Below are 15,871 nucleotides of genomic sequence, written 5' to 3'. Positions count from 1 at the left end.
TATTCAAGCCTCTGAACCCTCAATTGTAAAGTATAGAAGACATTAAGAGCAGTTTCATTCAACTACTGAACCTGAGGACACATTTTTTACCTACAGCAAATAGTGTATAAGTCTGACATCTGCCTACACACTTATCTCACCACCATGCTCTGGAAATGGCTATGTAGGGTCCTCAAGTCCATGCTGGATGGCCATGGAGAATTCAGTCTGAGTTTCCCACAAAGGTCTTCCCACCTGATGAAGGTGTTGGTGGAAGTCAGAGAATAGTCTCTGCCCACTGCTGGTTCCTGGGAAGAATTCAGGCCACGTGTTACTGTTTTGAGGAAAAATTAATGAGCAGCACACATACTAGTCTTTAATTTACTTTAATTGTATAAACCTCATGTAGGTAGTATTAAGCCACAACAACAAAGCCACATTGAACAGCATTTAGTAAAAGGCGCTCGTAACCATGCACAGCAACTCTCTAAACAGACAACAATGCAGATTCTCCTTCAGGACTGAAGACATTGATTAGATAGAAAATTCATCTTAAAAAGAACATGCGGGTTTTAAATGCCATCACATAGCTCATTTACATGGGGAGAAAAGCTGTACAAAATGGCAGCTCTCTGCAGGTTTTAAACCTGCAATCAAAAGGTAATGGCATCCATGGTGTTTTTTATAGTATGAAGGGAAGAAGTTACACAACCGGTCCCAAGAAAATTCCACACTGGACTTTCCTTTAGTAGATGTCCTCTAAAAAGGGAGTTGGGGGTAGGGGGCAATAAGGTTGTATGTATCTTAACAGAGAAATCCAAACTACAGGTACAAACTAGTTGATACTATGAAAAAATGTGCAGCTTTTCAGTTATAAAACTAGTTGAACACTGATTTACAAGTTAATTGGGAAAACAGACTAGAAAAATATTCCAGCACTTGAGTTGTGTGTGCAGCAGCATTAGCATCCGTGAATGAGTAGGCTGTTGGGATGACAACTGATGGTACTTTCTTGAAGAAAGGCCATTTTTAATGTACAGTCTATACCAAATGTTACCCAGACACTAAAACTTAACAGTGGTAATGTTGAGCATTTTTCCTACATTCCATGTATAAATATCAATATTGAAAATTAACTAAAAGTGCATATTGCTGAGCATTAGAAATGTCTGATGTTTTTCCCCTTCCTTAAGCCACTTTTAAGTTTACTGTTAGGTTGCTGCTAAGACAATAGCCCCTAAAGAAAATGAGCTTCCCTGTGTTTTACTTGGAAAGCCACTTTTAATAGTGTGATTGTCACAACAGGCAATGACACAGGCAAGATTGAACAACCACAAAGGGTGAGGCCAGGGACACAAGTGCGAAGCTGAAGCCAAAAGACCCACGTCTCACAAAGGCACTGAGGACTAGAGTCTCAACAATTATTTCTTAAAACACTCCAGTAATTTACTTCAAAAACACAAAGAGCAACCTGTGGGTCGGGCAAGTTTTTGCACTTGGCTTCATCCAAGCCAGGTGCCTGCTCACTGTGGCCACTAGCAGTCTCTGCCAAGCTGGGCCCTGTCTCCCAAGTCCACATCTCATCAGCTTAAAAATCCCAATCATAGGGGACAAATATCAGCAGACCTGGTGGATGAGGAAAAGGTCAGCCTCAGCTTTCTTACTATTAAATACAACTTTACAGAACATAGTTAAGATAGGATAATTTACTAATTGCGGTTTTTAGCTATCCACACTTTTCAGAGAATGTTTGGTAGGCTGGTATTTTGTTTTTACCACCAAAGAGCCCCCCAAGACTTGCTGACAGAGCCCAGGGTAAACAAGGGAGACTACTGCAGCCCCTGGATCCCAAATGCCCATGGTCTGAGCCACACAAAGCTCCAGGCTTTGGAGAAGACCGAGGGTCTCAGTCCCAAGTTCCTTCCAGTTAGGCTAAACTGGTTTGTGAAAAGCAGGTTTATCCTTAGTTTTGGATATTAGGCTAACATCTCTTCCAGCTTCTGGGCCCTTGTAAACTTAGAGAATTGCCCTCCTATCAGGACCTTTCTGGCTCGAGGCTTCCTTGTGCAGGAATAAGTGACACCTGGCCCAGGCAGCTCCCTGTCTCAGGAAAATGAAGTTGGTAAGAAATTCACCACCACAATGTTCCTGTTAAGGGAACACTGCAACACCAACATCTATTCACATTAGCAACGCTAGCATCAACTCTTGACAACATAGAAGTTTGAAGATGTGGCTACATTCTGTATACATAATGTACACCTATGTACACACATTATATACACTGTACAAAGAAGATAATATGAACACATGTACATTCATTCAGTCATCTAGGCCTGTAACTCTGGACATGCACAGTGTGGCTGAAGGGACAGGTTGTGCACAGAAAGTACACACTGATGGGAGGCACTCAATGAGGTCCAGAACCTTGTACAAAACACCTAGGTCAACCTCCTCTAATTTGGAGTTATCTTTAGAAATTGACATAAGAGTTAAGACTTTTTGCAAAGAACCACATAATCTGGAGACTAGTAGTTAGGCAAAGAGGTGGGCATCTCTTTTGCTAGGACCTTCCCCCTGGGAAAAAAAGCAGCTTTTCAAGGTGCTTTTCAAGGCCTGGATTTAGAATTTCAGCAGCACCAACAGCCCTGCTGCACCCAGCCACTGGAAAGCAGCAACAGTCTTCCAGACCCCCATGACATCAGGTCCCAGACAATAGGTCCAGCTGTTAGGGATACTGATCAGAGGATGTGCACGAGCAGTACTACCCTGCAAAACAATTTTATGTAGTGTGGATGCTGCTGCTCCATTTGAGGGCCACTCTGATCACCCTGGTCAATGCCATGACTACCTCAGAACACCATCCACATCTAATACTGACACTGACAAAACTAGAAAACCATTCCAAGGGCATAAGTGACTCACTTGAACTTCAATACAGAAACTCAAGATGGCACAACCCCAACTGCAGCCTCAGAAAGAGACTAAGCAGTAAAGAAGCCCCTTCAACACACACAGCAAACTGGAAGGACAGTGACACACTGTAACATTTGAGGAGTATCTAGGATGACTTGCTTAGGGAATTTGGTCTCTGTCTACATCCTCTGTCCTATTTTATCCCATATTTTAACATGGAACTATCAACATTTGAGATCTTTGTGGAGAAAAGCCCAGTTAGCCAGGTTGGTGTGTATCTCTCCACCCCAGCCTACCTCTGAAAGTAGCCAGGTCAGTGTGTCTGTCCACCTCCCTGAGAGGGGTGTCTAGACAGGTCAGCTCTGCTTCATCAGGCTTGGAGTATCACAGATTCATAAATCAAAAGGCGGAAAACCCTGAAAGCTGAAGCCCAGACTCAATTGGGCTATCTCTAAGAAACGTCTAGGGCTGACCTTCATAGGTCCATTTGACAAGCGATGGAATGGAGCATCATTCAAAGTTTGAAATGATTTCAGTTAATGAGAACATTGTATGGTTAAAATTGTTAAAAGTAAGGCCACAAAGATCTGGACAACCAGTGAAGGAGTTTGGCCCAAAGTGGCCCTGTCAATTGGCCATTACTAATGACGGAGCTTACAAAGGACCAGGTTAGAATCACCAACTCTTTTCTACATAAAAGAAAAAAAATTTTTTTGCCCCTTTCAGTGCCATCTTAGAGGTTGGTACTTCTTATCTAACTATGGTCAAATACGGAATGGGAGCCAGGGTGTCCAGGCCCTGTCTGAGTGGCCTAGTGCTCACATTCTAAAATCCTAAGGGAAGCAAAGCTAGCAACTATAAGATTGTATTGATTGACGTACTACAGGAAGCCTCTACACAGATTAAAATAAACTCTAACTATACTGCTGTCCAGAGATTTTGTCTTTATTTTGAATATATACATAAAAAGAAAAAAACTTTAAGCTGGTAAAACCCTGTCCTTTCCATCGTTTTATACTGGCCATCCCTGCTGTTCTCCAACACTGGCTTCCCAATCTAGCTGGGAATTTAGAAGCTAGAGATACTTCTGTACTTAAACCCCACTAGCAGTGAATAAAGTATCATTAACTCCTCAAAAGGAAACAGCCTATCTATCCTTGAGCCCCATGGCTGTACCTGTCCATAAACAGGTGCAAACTTAACCTTATAGGAGGTATTTTGCTTAATTTCTACTAATTTAATTGCAATTACCAAGTATCTTTCTCAACCTTCCACTTTTTTTTCCAGTCTCGTGTCCATAGGAATGCAAAGAGCTTTAAGTCAGATCTAACTTCCTTGGAACTGAATTCTGTACTCTTTCTTGTTGGGAACTAAGGTCATTATAACTTGAGGGAATTTGTGAATGAAGGTTTTTCTTTTTTCTTTTGGTACTGGGGATGGAACCCAGGACCTAGTGCATGCTAGGCAAGCACACTACCACTTAAGTCACCACCCTATCCTACTCCCCAGACCACTTTAAAACTCAGGAATTACCGCATTAAGTTGCTCACGTTGGCCTTGAAAGTATAATTCTCGTGCCTCAGTCTCCTAAGTGCTAGGGTTACAGGCCTGCACTATGTGCCCTGACTGAGGATTGCTTTTGGGTTCTCTTTCAAAGAGAAGGTGATCTACTTCTGTTATTTCAAATGTCCTAGAGAGCTTTGTTGGACTAGCACATACCTGGGAAAACTGAAAAGCATGGTGTCCCAGTACACTGAAATCACTAATACTTAAAAGATCATAAAGTATTTATCTTGATGCCTTTTGTTCCACAATCTAAAGCTAGTCCCTCACCAGCCAGTGAGGATACACAACCCCCACCCAGCTGCAGGTTCTGAATGATCACAGATACTGGCCCCTCTCCAGGCACACCAGGAATATGAACTCTCACTGCAGAAGCCACACTCAACCTGGACGACAGGTCATGTCAAAGGGTACAGACAACCACCTTGCACTTTTTGGTCAAAGGCTCCAATTCGTACATATTGGTAGAGGGTTCTAGGTGTACTTTCAGTCATTGGAAGAATTACATGACTGTCATCACAGGCATTCTGACAAGCTGCAATCTAATTCTGAAAATTAGTGAGGCCCAGGTTCTGGAAGAGTCTGCAGACAGGCATCAGGGATCAGGACCATGTGGGTAAGGACTTTGACAAGCATCTCTGCTGGCATAGCAGCTCTTACTGGGTCACACTGCAAGTTATATCCCCTGCATACAATGCCAGGAACCCACATTTCACTCAGAGGAATTTAGCGCAGCACCACTGCACACAGCTAGAAGTGCTGCCCTCTTATAAATGTGAAGGATTGTCTCCTGTACCCTAGTGAATTTTCACAGAAATCATTAGCATTTTGACAAAAGAGACACAGTTTTCCATTTGCCCTGTCCACAGGTAAGATGTTAACATTGCAGATTTGATAATAAGTGCTTAGAAAGTGCTAACATTACCCTGGTAATTAGTAGTTATTAATTCCAAGGATTTTTTTTTTGAAATGTATTTACACATACTGTTCTTAGGTTCTTTTAACACTAGTCTCTGACATTATAAAACTTCAGTATTATTTTTTTGCCCTTTGAGAATTTCTAAATACAAATTGAATTAAAAGATTGTTCCAAAATCTGTTTCACCAAAAGGTGTTAAAACATTTCTTAGGGCAGGGAAGAGTTCTACTCATCTTTAGTTACTATTGTCTGGGATGAACAGGAAGAAGTGGCTAACACACTGGAGACACCTGCGCAAACCAAGACACTGCTACACTTCCCTTCCCTTGCACCTGCACAGTCCTAGGAGGCATCCTACTGTTGGTAGCTGTTGGTTGTGCACTATAGACTCGCTCCGGTGATCTGGCCATTATATTCTGCTGTCTCCATCTTGAGGATGTAGGGAATTATGCTGTCTATTGAAACATTGCCAATGAGACCAGTAAAAAAAAGTTCTTCAGTTATGTTGGAGCTCATGAGCCTGAGTGCTGGCAGGCGGACAAGAATCCTGGCCAATCTGGAAGAGAGAGCAGGCATTAAAATGAGATGTCTGGTTACCTGTGGCCAATTCTTGGAGGTCCTTTTGGAATCATGCACAACTAAACCAAACAGACCTACTATATCAATCTGCTTTTGTTGTTGAGAAAAATACAACAAAAGTTTAGCATGAAGGTAAAAAAAGTATAAAAGATGTATACATGTATAGGATTGGTGAGATGGCTCAGTAGATAAAGGCCACTGACTACAGTACCTGACAACCCAAAGGTTGTCCTCTGACCTCCAATGAAGCATCTGTGTCCAGGTATATACATATCACATGCACACACATATCCCCCTTGAAAGTATATTAAAAGAAAAATACAACAGAATAGGTTGTCTATTAAAGCCTGAAGAAATGCTGAAATGAGTTTTTGATTCATGTAGGAAAGCTTTCCTCATTTTGGCCCTGAATCCCATAAATGCCTTCACCTCTCTGCCCTGGGTCTCTGTCTGGGCTAGGACTGACTCAGGCTTAAAAATGACACCTACGTTCTAATGCTTCAGAATTATGGCTCTAGAGTAAGAGGCTCTGCTCGCAGACTCCAAGGCCATCTACTGACCATAGACACTATGGGAGCACTGGCCTTAGAAGAGAACAGCCTTGCACACCTGGCCAGATTGGAATTGTGGGTGTGATACATAAGAAAACATCCCCGTTCTCACTGTATCAGATTGAAGTCACTCTCCACATGTGACTCAAGATCTTAAATGATCCCAGTGGAAGTTGGTTTTGGGGACCTGCATGTGTGCTAAGGAGATGTACACAAAACTGTCTTGACTTTAAACAGAGAAACCCATCAGAGCCACTGGCACAACAGCATTTCCTTTGAGAAGTACAGGGCAGGAAGAAGTAGTCCTGGCAGTTCAGGAAGAAGTAGTCCTGGCAGTTCAGGGAGCCTAAGACAGAATTCTGCTCAGAGGATACAAGTCTGGGGAAAGCAGGATAAATGTCTTTCTGGATTGTTACTTTTGTTTACTTTGGGAGGAAAGGGAGAGTTAGAAAATTTGTCCTGGAAAAGCTTGCCATACACTCTATTCTTTGGCAGATTAACTAACTATACTGTCTAAATATGTACTAGGCTAATATATATACATCCTATTGTTAAAATATTACCAATTAATTCTCACCTATATAAAAGGACTTTTCCCCCATCAGTTTTATCTAAGGGCAAAATTACCTTATGTAACTCCTTAATTTGGGCCAGATTTCATTTTTGTTAAGTATTTTAATGCTGCCTCTCCCCATAAATGCTGAGCACCTCTGTAATGTGTGAGAACTGAGCCTATAGAAGTTAGTTCCAGAAGAGTATTACTTTTCTGACTGTCACCAGCAGACAAAAGCTTCTAGCCTAGCACTCCCTTATGTTTGCACTCTTTCTTACTTATACACCTGGAGATGTCAGGGATCTAATGGAGGCTCTGCCAGGGTGCTAGAATCTGACCTAGCCACATACCCTACCACACCCCATCCCACTCCTTCTTTTGTGTGGGGCATGGCCTTGTGCCTTACCTGTATGTGTCTTCTGAGTAGGTTTTCTGCACATAGTCTTGTAATTCCATCTGTGCCTTCTCCTGAAATTTCTCAATCTGGCTTGTGCCTGTCAAACCTGGATGATCTGAAAACAGAAAAGTAAACCCCAAGTTTCTCTCTGAATTGGAAAGTATCATAAAAATCTTAATCTTTCTTTTTTAGTTTGTTGGTTGATACTTATCAAATATAAGCTACTGAACTTGAAGGCTGGCTCAATGAATTGGGAAGTTGTCACAATACTGGCTTTGCCTCTGGTCCAGGGCTGTTAAGAGTCCTAGAAAGGTGGGTGGCTCCTAGATAGAATCTTAGGTACAGCCTTACTTAAACAGCACTCCTGAATTGGCTCTCGACTTCCTGCTTTATACTTCTCTAGGAAAGACAAATTTCTAAATATGTGTGAGAAATATTCTTTTTTCAGATGGTTAATTACTTAATGACTCCTTTTCAATAGATACCTTTGTTACAAAGTAAGGAGTCTGAGGAAGAAGAAAATGATTATGCTACATTCAACCCTTGCTGTTGAAGTCAATGATAGGCTCAAATGACTTCTCCAGAGGTTTTGAGAACAGCTACAGAGAGGAAGAATGTGAGGTCACTCCAGGTGCCTTTTTCGTTCCACCAGGAATTCTCTGCCTCTTCAGCTGTTATTGTTCAGGCCTATTGTTATCCAGAGACAGTACAGGTGAGTCCCAATCTACCTGGATTATACATAACCAGAGAACCTGGAGATGGGAGAGCCCAAACAAGAAAAATAGCACTGGATGGTGGTCTTATTTGCCCAATGGCTTGGTTGACGTACAAATTAAATGCATTCAGAACATGAATCCCCGGGCACATTTCTTCAGGACTATAGAGCAAGAATTTTACAATTGCTATATTGATGGTAGATAACAAAGCACTTCTTATGAACACTCTGGGTTATATAAAATATTAAAGGGCTCTCCTACACAATTGACGACAATATGGCCATGTTCAGAAACATCAGTAGACACAGTGCAAAGTGTCACAAGTCCCCACCACATATCTTACCGGGACTAAAGAGAACTATAGCTTTAAGGTATGCGTACTCATAGCCGTCTATATCCAGTTTCGCCATGCTGTTACAGAACTCCTGCAGCTTCCAGATGTGTTCCATGACTTGCTTTATCCGGTCACCAGAAAGCTTATCTAGAAAAAAAAATATCACAGACCCTCTGAGGAAAACTAAGAACAAGATGAGTCTTTTAAGGAGCATCACAGACACACTTTCTAAAGAGAACCAAGTCATCTCAGGCTTGTCAAGAGCTGCATTTCCAGGTGAAAGAGTATTAAGAGGTGCTTGTGGCTGGAGAGATGGTTCAGTAGTTAAGAACAGTCAATGCTCTTGTACAGGACCTGTTTTCAGTTCCCAGGACCACACAGTGGCTCACAATAATCTGTAACATCAGTTCTAGGAGATTTGATGCCCTCTTTTAACCTCTGGACATTGCACACACATGGTACAGGCACATATACACAAGAATTTTTTTTTAAGGGTACTCAAGGGGTGGAGAAATTGCAGTTAAGAGTATTGACTACTCTTCCAGGGGTCCTGAGTTCAATTCCCAGCAACCACATGGTGTTTCTATAGTAGGATATTATGATGCCCTCTTCTGGTGTGTCTGAAGACCTATAGTGTACTCATATGCATAAAATAAATAAGAAAACCATATTTTTTAAAGGGTACTTACATTACCTCAGTAATGTACCTAATTCAGCCTGTAGTTGCCAAGGGTTAATTCCTTTATGACAACTCATGCCTCAGTTCATGGGGGCTAGCTTCTGCAGGGCTAAAATGAATTTTCTACTGCCATAGCTGTTATTCCACTTGACTATCCAATTTACTAGATGCCACTGCAGATCTTACTGTTGTTTGTCTATTCACAAAGATCAACTGGGTCAACTCTTGACACAGGCTGGGCTTTGATGCAGGCACAGATTGGATAAAGATATTCTCCACTCCCATAGCCCTAGGACCTACCTTCCTGGATGCTGTTCTGTAGATGATTGACAATGGCTGCCAGGATGGTGGAGAGACTCATGACCTGGGCACACTGGGCCAGGCCAAGAGTGAAGAGCTCGTTCCAGCAGGCCCGCACCAGGCTAGTATTACAGTCCTGTCTGGGAACACAAGGATAAGGCTGAATGTGTTGCATGTGGCTGACCCTAGGCATTCGAGCTTTATGGACTCAAAGCCCTACCACTATCCACCATCTAACAAGGGTGTGAAAATGGTTTATTATACATTCAGGTCCCTCCTAGAAAAACGACCCAAGTCCTTGAGTAAGTCCATAAAGGTTTTTAAGTTTTAAGTAAAGTCCCTTAGATGATAAATTATATGACTTGTTGGGGGCTAGCAAGGTGACTCAACAGATAAAGATGCTTGCCATTAAGCCAAGTGACCTGAATTTGATCCCCAAAATCCACATGGTGGAAAGAATCGATACCCCCAAATATTCCTTTGATCTTGTTATGCAAACTGTGACATACAGTTAAAAAAGAAAAAAACATCTTTTATGTGTATGTGGTTATATGTACATGATTGTATGGGTATATGTACATGTGTACATTTCCACTTAGGCCAGAGGTCAACATCAGAGTCTCTCACTGAATTTGGTGCTTACTGATCTGGAGGAGGTTTCAAAATGCTCAGATGGAAAAACAAAAACACAAACCCCCTTCAGGAAACTAATACCATCACTGTTTAGCTCCACATCAGGCCATCTTCATATAACAGTACAGATAACCCTGAGATGTCAACTATCTTCCAAATGGCAGCAAGGGCAGACAGTCATAAGAGTTTGTACAGAGTTGTTCAAAAGTTACTGCCTGCCAGTTGCCCTGAGAATGACAAACCAAACCATCTCTCCTTTAATAATTAAGTATGGTGAACTACTGTCACCATTACATGAGAGCACTGGGGGATGACAGGGACATATGCCATAGCACACAGCCCAGGAGCCTACTTCTATCTGCAGATCCCCTTCAGTCTTCAGGTCTGGATTAAGAGCTTTGTAAGATTTCACTTCTGGCAAGGATTTTACGGAGAAGAAAACGGGAGAAGTGAGACAACCTTCCCACAGCCTTACAGCATCAAATGCTATTCTTAATGATTCTCAATCCCAATCTGCTTACCCTAGGCTACTGCTGTGAACCACTGGAAAGGACAACCTAATGTTTCCCAAACATAACCTATGGTGGTTACCCTGCAGCATGCATCCATTCATTACATTCTCAGTGTCATGGGGTTGTTTATGTTCTAGACAGACTGCTAGACCACAATGGTGGCCTACTACAACTAGACATTAGTTACTTAGCATAGCAGTAGAGCTGGCATTGGGACTGACAGGGAAACAGGATCACCAAACACAATGATGTTTATGAACAAGCAAGCAGGAGGGGCTTCCTGCAGAGATGATATAAGCCAGTGGTCCTCACAGGCTGGTCAACAATGAGGCAAGGCAACGTATACACACAAACCATTGCTCTGACACTCATCCTATCAAAGGCCAGACACATCTCCTAGCAACTAGTCCTTGGCAACAAGAACTACTGTTTCCTTCAGTCTGTTGACTACATTTAATACAACTTTGGGTCACTGAATAAGGTAAACTGGAACAATCACACTAGAAAGGACCTCAGAGAACTGTGGGCCATTACAGGAAGAACAAATCCAACTACTCGAGGACATCCATGAATAAAGGCCACTTACCCAAGTGCCTGGAAGGCTGGGATTGACCTTGCCCAGTGCATGGAAAGGAAAAGCAGGCGGGATGCAGACTCACAGATGTAATGTACATTGAGGTACTCTGGCATAGGACTGGGCATTGTAAGCTGGAAAACAGAAGGTGTTATGACACAGAGCTAAAGAAGGGCCAGGTGTTCTTGTCAACCTATCTCCTGTTTCAACAATGGTTAACAGCCAAAGTAGCTGTCTCAGATCTCAAAGAACTTCCAAAAGCCTGTCACTAGTGGAACATGTGACCATGTAGCCAAGACTTTCACCAGCTCCCATGGTTTCTTGCTCAGTGACTTGAGTCCAGCAGTCTAGATTGGGGTTCAGGAGCCTATAGGCCACTTTCCGGCTCACCCATACAAAGATGTCTTCAACAACTCTCACCTGAGCTATATTGTTATTAGCCCTAATTCACTGGCCAAGTGTTTTGAAGGGTAGCTTCAAGAAGATGGTAATGAAAAGGTGCTGGGCAAAATAACATCTCAATAGAAGAACAGCCTGCCAGGGCTATGATATCCTCAAAAGGTCTAGTGTCTTGGAAGTAACCTGAGAAACAAGCCTTGGGCAACTGTAGTCAGGGACCCTATCTACTCAAATGACCGACTAGATCTCTCCAGTACAGAGTGCACCGAGACAAGAGATTCATTCTAGAGAATATAGACTGGAGAGCCTTCTGATGCCCTGTCGGGAGACCAGACACAGAAAGAGAGCTGGGACAGACTGAGAACCTACTAGTATTCTTCAAAGATAGTGGCTATATATGGCTTTAGTGGGCAATATAATTAAAATAAGTCTGGCTGCCTACTTGCTAACAAGTTTATTTGATGACTTCTCTATATAGTAGAGAGGCCAACAAGGTGCCTGGCTGAGCCAGTGTTGCTGTCATAGGAAAAGGCAGAGCAACCGGCCCCTGATCCTCAGTGGCTAGCACCATGGCAGCCTATCTTAGCTGTGATGTGCCACACTTAATGGAGGGTCACTTTCAACAAGACTATGCTTTGGAATTCAAGATTCTGCCATAATTACAAAGTGAACTCATTGCAAGGTCTGACTTTTGAAATTGTAGACTAGCATTGGTACAATACCTGGCTCTGGCATACAGGGGAGGTAGATAACATGTGTTAACTTACTCACCTTGAATGTGACATGTGTGTCTGAAAGGAGAGGGCCTTCTACTTCAATGATGGGTGTTGACTGATCTCTGCTGATGACATGGATACTCCCTCCTCCACTAGCATCTATCCCATCTGCCAGGCTTGGAGGTGAAGCACTATCTGTGGTATTAAGTGCTTTCGCTAAGGTGTCAAATGCCCTGTGAGCAAAAATTAAGGAGACATCAATGGCAAATACAGTAAGAAAGCCCTAGCTGATTCTACTTAGATCTCATGTTCTTTCTTCCTACACCTAAGTCTGAATATTGGCATCGGATTACAAATTAACAGGAGGACCAAGCAGAGGACTGTGTAGCTCCCAGTAAGCACCCATCTGGCCTGACACTAAGGCCAGAATAGAGAATAGAAGAGCAAAACACAAGAGCCAAGCTGCAGGGAAGAAACACCCTGAACAGCTAGCCAATGCCACCTGGAATCAGCTAGTGCTATCCGTCAGCTAGCATGTACCACACAGAAAACAGGGGTGAGTGAACAGAAACAGAAACAGGAAAGAGGTGCACTGTTTTGTGCAGGTTCATTACACAAAGGCCCCAGTGTAAGGAGCGAATTGCAGTTCTGACTGCCTTATGTCACATGATATAAGCGGGTCCTCCTTCATTGTAAATTCCCATAGTTAAATGTGGAAGACAACAGATATGTGGGGTTGTTTTGGCAACATTATAGTTCTTTAATTAGACACAAGTTGGAATATTTTTGAAGTATGTAGTTCACTGGCACAGGGCTTGTTTTATACACAGGAGGCAGAGGTCGATTTCCAGCACCAAAAATCAAAATATAAAACATTTATAGCATAGGTGCCAAATGCTGGGATCTATCCTTACAACACAGTGCCTGGGGAATGTAGAGTATCAGAGGGGCTCATACCGAGTAATCTCACTTGCAGACTGGTCCTCTGGCTGCATTTCTGAAGCATCACCATTGTTCAAAGATTCACTCAGGTTGGCCAAAGAAGTCACTACATTTGCCAATGTTCCTAGAGCTCCTTGGCTTGTTTCAGCCTATTAAACAAATAGTAATATAAAAAAATAAAATAAATAGTAACACTAAAAAAAATTAGCACACACAGGAGAATGACTTAAGGGCAATGAAATAAATAAGATGTTTATTCAAGCTCAGCTTCTAGATGTGAATGAAGAGTCACGCTAGGAAGATCTTTTTGTGTATCAACTGGATCAGAATGGATCAGGCTTTTGGTTTTTTGTATCTTGGTTATGGTCATATACACAGACCCACATATGTGATTCAGTAACATTGTGATAAAATGACAGAACAGATAAAGTAGCACGCCATTCCACCCAGCCCCAGTAGAAAAATTTTAAGCACAGAACTGATTAATAAATTATGGTAGGATCACAGCATACTGTGCAGGCTGCCACAATGAGAGATGACCTCTTGGACCAAGAAACATCTCAGTCTATAAAGTTCGTTATCTCTGGATCACTTGTTAGCCTATTACAGATTATCAAATGGAAAAGAACTGGAACTTTTGCAAAAGGTTGCTTTAGAAAAAATAGCTACCTTCCCAGCATACTGGTAGCCTGCCAATATGTATAATAAGGGGATTAAATTCATAGGGAATAGAACCATTGAATGTCTACAAAGCTGCCGTGTGATAGTGATTATTGCCATTCAGCCCTGATTGAAGTGTCTGAAAAGCACCAGCATCTTTAGAACAAATCCTAGGATGATTTTTATCATGAGAAATTAATGTAGCTACAGGAGGCTTGCTTTCAGCATCATGGATGATGGCCAAGAGAGCAGGTATATATAGTTGGAAAAGCAGCCTAAACTGCAACACAAGAAAGAATGTTACCTTGGAATCCGTGGCCAGGAGAACTGTACCATCCTCACGTATCAAAGGCTGTTGGATGTTTACAAGCATCCCTGGATCAAGAAGACCTGTTTGTCTATTTAAAACACAAAGAAACCCAGAGTAGTGGCTAACATTTTCTGCACACTATGTTTATGCTGCATTCAGTTGGCTTCCATATATGCCACGCTGTCTACAAGAGAAAAGCTCTACATTCAGCCCAAGGTGAGTGGCCACTTGTCTGCTCTTGCTGATGAGCTCTTCACAAAGCCAGGCTACAGGCTGAGGGAGGACAGAACACAAATGTCTACCCCTTGGCCTTCTATACTAATTGTGGCTGTTCTTCCCAAAGTTTAACTGATACTCAAAGAATTGTCCAGAGACCCTCAACTCCAGCTCTTTGTGTAATACATTTTAGATTTGTGGCTTTCCTTATGTCAGTTCTCTTTAAAACCAGTTCAACACTGTGTTAAAAAGAATGAACAAGTTAGTTTGTGGCATCATCTGGTTCTTTCTTCTATATTGTAAAAAAATAAAAGGCCTGTATTTTGAGCTATACACTGCTACTGAATAAAGCCTAACCCTTAAGATCAATTGTGTCCTGAAGTGTCTCTCAGCAATGTTAAGTGGATCAAGAGAGTGAGACATGCCAGGGCTCTGGGAGGCAGGTGAGAGCCATGTGTGTGCTCTTTCCAGGGATATCTGCTTTGGGCCAGTGTGGAGTCTGAACACAGTACTACTGTGTGAGAACAGGAGACTGACCTTGCTCCATCTTTGTCTGCCACAAATGTGGGAGTGGCTATCAGAGGACTTCTCAGATCTTTCCGGATATAGATCTTCTCAGTGGAAGCAGCACAATTGCTTGGTTTCTCCCGCTGCACATCAAAGGGCTTCCGTTCACTCTGTACAGCTTAAATTACAACATACATTCAAATTTAGAGAAAAAGAATTAAATGAATAAACACTGTAACATGCTGAAGTTGTCTCTTAGCAAATCTGTAACTTTGGTGTTTGGTCACCGTGGGCTTTCCAATCAATGCAAAGAGTCAAAATCAATAACCCCTAAAGGTATACAGAGGCTCAGGGTGGCCAGTGATGCCTGCTCAGAAACTGCCACTCTGGTGTGACCCAAGGAGGCCAACATATTCTACTGTGATTTTCTTTTCTTTTTTCTTTTTCTTTTTCTTTTTTTTTAAACCTTTGTCACTAACCAGTTGGGCTTAGCCCAGGATAAGAAATGTCAATCTTCATGCTGGGCAGTAGTGGCACACGCCTTTAATCCCAGCACTCAGGAGGCAGAGGCAGGCGGATTTCTGAGTTCGAGGCCAGCCTGGTCAACAGAGTGAGTCAGGACAGCCAGGGCTACACAGAGAAACCCTGTCTCAAAAAAACAAACAAAGGAAAAAAAAAAAAAGAAAGAAATGCCAATCTTCAAGTGGACCCTTCACATAGATTATTCCATGCCAAAACTGGCAGAGTAATCTTGCTAGATTCCAGTTTCACTCAGTCTGAAGAGCTTCAGCAAACTGGAGGCTCTTAACTGCAATTTCTTTCCCAGCAACCAAGCTTAAGAATGGGTATATAGGGGCTGGAAAAGGCTCAGAAGTTCAGAATATATTACTCTTTTTTTTTTTTTTTTTTTTTTTTT

At 42.2% G+C, this 15,871-nt stretch overlaps 1 protein-coding gene across 8 annotated transcripts in view; it reads right to left on the bottom strand.

The window, feature by feature from the left end:
- Window positions 1-349: 349 nt before the first annotated feature.
- Window positions 350-15,871, bottom strand: part of Nr2c2 (nuclear receptor subfamily 2 group C member 2) — a 67,709-nt gene continuing 52,187 nt past the window's right edge. For all 8 annotated transcript variants that reach the window (XM_031382608.1, XM_031382612.1, XM_031382605.1 and 5 more), the window contains 9 exons: window positions 14,986-15,133; window positions 14,227-14,320; window positions 13,278-13,411; window positions 12,376-12,553; window positions 11,218-11,339; window positions 9,487-9,626; window positions 8,517-8,654; window positions 7,467-7,572; window positions 350-5,933 (listed from right to left, as the gene is read on the bottom strand). In XM_031382608.1, the coding sequence (XP_031238468.1) occupies window positions 5,759-5,933; window positions 7,467-7,572; window positions 8,517-8,654; window positions 9,487-9,626; window positions 11,218-11,339; window positions 12,376-12,553; window positions 13,278-13,411; window positions 14,227-14,320; window positions 14,986-15,133 (1,235 nt within the window). In that variant the 3' untranslated portion in view covers window positions 350-5,758. The remainder of the gene's footprint in view (window positions 5,934-7,466; window positions 7,573-8,516; window positions 8,655-9,486; window positions 9,627-11,217; window positions 11,340-12,375; window positions 12,554-13,277; window positions 13,412-14,226; window positions 14,321-14,985; window positions 15,134-15,871) is intronic.

The sequence above is a fragment of the Mastomys coucha genome, unplaced genomic scaffold (genome assembly GCF_008632895.1).
Source record: "Mastomys coucha isolate ucsf_1 unplaced genomic scaffold, UCSF_Mcou_1 pScaffold20, whole genome shotgun sequence".
Lineage (NCBI taxonomy): Eukaryota > Metazoa > Chordata > Mammalia > Rodentia > Muridae > Mastomys > Mastomys coucha.
The sequence above is the reverse complement of the archived record's forward strand: the minus strand, read 5'-3'. Positions and strand labels throughout refer to the sequence as shown.